At 46.4% G+C, this 5,000-nt stretch overlaps 1 protein-coding gene across 2 annotated transcripts in view; it reads left to right on the plus strand.

Annotated features, from left to right (window-relative positions):
* The window catches only part of LOC134467975 (growth arrest-specific protein 7-like), a 109,063-nt gene that overhangs the window by 95,076 nt on the left and 8,987 nt on the right, over nt 1-5,000 (plus strand). For both annotated transcript variants that reach the window (XM_063221998.1, XM_063221997.1), the window contains exon 10: nt 3,313-3,441. In XM_063221998.1, coding sequence (XP_063078068.1) covers nt 3,313-3,441 — 129 coding nt within the window. The remainder of the gene's footprint in view (nt 1-3,312; nt 3,442-5,000) is intronic.

Consider the following 5,000-nt stretch of genomic DNA (forward strand, 5'->3'; position numbering starts at 1 on the left):
CTTAATTGAGGCGGCATGTGCTGAAGTCCATCTGGAGTGGAAGCCGTGGCCTAGTGATTAAGGAGGTCTTTAGGTCAGAGGGTTGCAGGTTCGAATCCCACCCTTACCCCTCTCTACACTTCCATCCATTGAGCAAGGCACCTCACCCTATTGCTCCAGGGAGTGTAACCAATACTCTGTAAATAACTGTGTTGTTTTGGCTAAGTGTAATTTTTAAAGCCCACCTGGGAAACTCCAACTCCCATTGTCATTGTGACACAGCACTCCACAGCACACAATTGTTCACTGCACACTGCACACAACGAAATTGTATTTTATGCCTCACCCGTGCAAAGGGGCAGTCCCAAATGGCACCCAAGGGAGCAGTGCGGCGGGACGGTACCATGCTCAGGGTACCTGAGTCATGGAGGAGAACACTGGTTAATTACACCCTCCACCAACCTGACGGGTCGGGAGTCAAACCGGCAACCTGTGGGCTATGAGTCTGATGCCCTAACCACTTACCCATGACTGCCCGTAATGCAATGTAAGTTAATAAAAGCCTGATAACTTTCAGTGCGTTCGTTTTTTTAAAAAGTATGCTTTAGGGGCTTTTGGGCCATTATGACAGGACAATGTGAGAGGAGACAGGAAATGAGCAGGAGAGAGATATGGTATAGGGCTGGGAAATGACCCCGTCCGGACTCGAACCGGGGTCCCCATGGGCATGCAAGCCCGCTCAGCACGTTCTGTTAAGATTTGGCAAACGCTTTTAAACCAAAGCGACTTACAATTGAGGACGTAATCCTAGCCAATATCACAAGCAAATACGAAGTTCTGTGGTTCAAAAGTGTCTGACAAATGCAATGTAAAGTAATGTAATGTTCTGAGAAGACAGCTGGATTCAGTAGGGTGGACCATAGAATATCCACCATAGTCAAAGACAGACAGGATTCAAGGCAATTCTTATGATGGCTAACTTTATGTAGCAGTGGCTGATAACAATCACAACCTAAATTGACCTAAAAAATAACCTAAAAAAACTAGCAGTTGAGTAATAATGCATCCAGTTCCAGGGGTGATAAAATCACACTTTCCTCAGCAGACCAGACCGAAAGACTCTGCATGCATTTCAATTACATAGAGAAACAGAGATCTTATTTGATTTGATTTAAGCGGTGCAGAAACAGCCAAAACCGCGAGGACCCACTGCCATACTCTACATTCACTGCAAGCTGCACGCGTGCGCGCGCGCACACACACACACACACACACACACACACACACACACACACACACACACACACACACACACACACACACACACACACACACACACACACACACACACACACACACACACACACACACACACACACACACACACACAGACACTTGTGTAGGTTTATCTTGGCCACAGAGGCAAAGTTCTGGAGCACAGCTGGACAAAGTGAAGGCGGGGGTTGAGGGAGGGAGCGACAGGGGGGTGTGTGAGACATACACACACACACACACATGGACAACACGCATGGACAGTTGCACACACACACACGCACGCACGCATGCACGCACGCACGCACGCACACACACACACACACACACACACACACACACACACACACACACACACACACACACACACACACACACACACACACAAGGCGATGGACAGCCAGACCAGATGTGCAGCACACTTGTCTCTGTAGACTCTGGCAATGGCTGTGCGTGAAGAAAACGAAAAAGGCTCCCTCTTACACACACACACACACACACACACACACACACACACACACACACACACACACACACACAGACACACAATGGCTGTGCGTGAAGAAAACGAAAAAGCCTCTCACTCAAACTCAATCACTCACTTACTTTCTCACTCAGTCAGTCATGAAGGCAGTGGGAGCCATGAGGTCATGGAGGATCCAGTTTCAACACAAGTCCAAATGCAGACACACCAGACACACACACACACACACACACACACACACACACACACGCTCGCTTGCATGCACCTACACACACACGCATACACACACGCAACGCATACACACACACACACACACACACACACACACACACACACACACACACACACACACACACACACACACACACACACACACACACACACACACACGCTGGCTTGAACACACACATACACACACACACACATTCCGTCACACACGCACACACACACACACACACACACACACACACACACACACACACACACACACACACACACACACACACACACACACACACACACACACACACACACTCCGTCACACACACACACACACACACACACACACACACACACACACACATTTAGGTCGTTCACAGACATAGATATAGCGAGCCCTTGCAATCAGCTGGATCAGTTTCTTTCCCCAGATAGCACACCTGCACTCTTATGGCTAAGCCAATTAGATTAAAATAAAATACAAATAAAATAAATATATACTGTAGAAAAACTATTTTAACAAAAGACATATTTTTCCTAATTGAAGGCAGACCTATCCTCCTTTTGGAGCAGATCAGTTATCCACAAACATTATGATATACTTATATCAGGGATTAGGGTGTTGAAGTCATCTGGTGGTGCACTGCTGTGTGCGTGTGTGTGCGTGTGCGTGTGCGTGTGCGTGCGTGCGTGCGTGTGTGTGTGTGTGTGTGTGTGCGTTCGTGTTGAGTCATCTAGTGGTGCAGATGTGGAGTATTCCCCAAGTGTTTCTTCAATGCTGTGTCCAACATGGTCATTTCCCCCTCACTTGTTCCTTACAGTACTGTCGTGCTATTTCCAACATGTGTGGACTGGCTTGGTTATTCAAGCAAATCCTACTGAGATTACATTTGGCTGATTCGTCCTCTTCTTCTTTTTCTTCTTCGTCCTCTTCTTCTTCGTCTTCTTCGTCTTCTTCTTCTTCTTCTTCTTTTTCTTTTCGTCTTCTTTTTCTTTTCTTCTTCTTCTTGCTCTTCATCGTTCTCCTCCTCCTCCTCCTTCTCCTTCCTTCTACTCTAATTCATCGTCATCATCATCATCATCATCTTCTTCTTCTTCTTCTTCTTCTTCTTCTTCTTCTTCTTCTTCTTCTTCTTCTTCTTCTTCTTCTTCTCCTACTCCTCCTCCTTCTCCTTCTTTTTCCTTCTCCTCTACTTCATCATCTTCTTCTTCTTCCTCCTCCTCCTCCTCCTCCTCTTCCTCTTCTTCTTCTTCTTCTTCTTCTTCTTCTTCTTCTTCTTCTTCTTCTTCTTCTTCTTCTTCTTCTTCTTCTTCTTCTTCTTCTTCTTCTTCTTCTTCTTCTTCTTCTTCTGCTCCAGCTGCAGAGCGAGGTGGAGAAGCCGTTCCTCACCTTCAGAGAGAACTTCAAGAAGGACATGAAGAAGTTTGACCACCACATCGCCGACCTCAGGAAACAGCTAGCCAGCCGATACGCAGCTGTAGAGAAGGTAATAATAATAATAATAATAATAATATACAAGTATGTATGCCGATTTAAAAAAAAACATTATCCATTATCCATTTACATATTTTCTGGCTTGGATCATCATTGTGAGAGGTCTGTTTTTGAAAACTTTGGCTGTAAAAATAGAGAGTTGAAAAAAATGCCCAAATGGATGAGTTTACAAGTGTCTCGTGCTGTCTGTGCACTGTAAAGAATGGGTGAACACTGCAGTCACGACACAGTGGTGCTTTCAACACAATGGCTGCTCTGACGGTAACTCCTCAAAAGGCCCTGTGACGTCACGCCCACTCATGAAGGTCTCCATTTCCCGCCACTTCAGACAGATTAAGAGGTTTCAGCGAGGCGCCCGTAACCTTGCCGACCCTCCTCATGTTGCTGTTCTAGAATGTCAAGAATCCCCTCTTCAACCTTCTTATGCATTATTGAGATTCCGGAATGTTTTTTTCCCTCCAAATCCATTCTATTTCCCATCCCTGCAGAGCCCCTGGTGGGGTCTATAAATAAGCCCACAGGCTCAGGTGCCCTCCACAATAACAACACATGACTTTGACGTTTCAATGTGTATTCATCTGCCTTTACCGGTACTCTCTTAGTACTACCACGGTAGAGAGGAGGCACTTTATTATTATGGATCTTGAAAGAACAAGCAAATACTGTACACACGTACCGAAATTACACTACTACAACACATGACCTTGATGTTTCAGTGTGTTTTCATATACATTTACAGGGGCCAAGTGGTTAAGGAGATGGGTTTTAAATCAGAGGGTTGTAGGTTTGAATCCCGCCCTCCCACTCCCTCTCTCAGTACATGGCTGAGATGCCCTTGAGCAAGGCACTTAACCCCAGGGACCCCACTGCTCCAGGGGCTGTAACCAATACCTTGTACTTTAAATAACTGTAAGTCGCTTTGCATAAAAGCGTCAGCTAAGTGTAATGTAATTTACTGGATGACACCGCAATTATACTCCTCACATACTAGTCGAGTGGAGTAGAGCAGGGCCACTTCATAGGTCCCGAGGGAAGTAGCGAATACACACGTAACAACATGACACAATCGTCGTGTCTGCCACCGAGGTCACAGGAGGTGTGAGATGGCGTGAGGTACCGCCGCTCTGACTAACAAGATTAATTACGAGTGAAAGTGGTTGAGTGTGAAGGAGGAAGAGAGAAAAAAAGGCTCTGTGGAAACTTGAGGCCTGTGTGTGTGTGTGTGTGTGTGTGTGTGTGTGTGTGTGTGGGTGTGTGTGTGTGTGCGTGTGCGTGTGCGTGTGTGTGTGTGTGTGTGTGTGTGTGTGTGTGTGTGCGTGTGTGTGTGTGTGTGTGTGTGTGTGTGTGTGTGTGTGTGTGTGTGCGTGTGTGGGTGTGTGTGTGTGTGCGTGTGTGTTTGTGTTTGTGTGTGTGTGCGCGTTTGCGTGTGTGTGTGTGTGCGCGTTTGCCTGTGTGTGTGTGTGTGTGTGTGTGTGTGAGAGAGAGGTGTGTCTAATCTAACACATGTTCACCGTATGTTGGCCCAGACTTCCTGATCTCTTCAAATGAGCC

The sequence above is a fragment of the Engraulis encrasicolus genome, chromosome 17, assembly GCF_034702125.1.
Source record: "Engraulis encrasicolus isolate BLACKSEA-1 chromosome 17, IST_EnEncr_1.0, whole genome shotgun sequence".
NCBI lineage: Eukaryota > Metazoa > Chordata > Actinopteri > Clupeiformes > Engraulidae > Engraulis > Engraulis encrasicolus.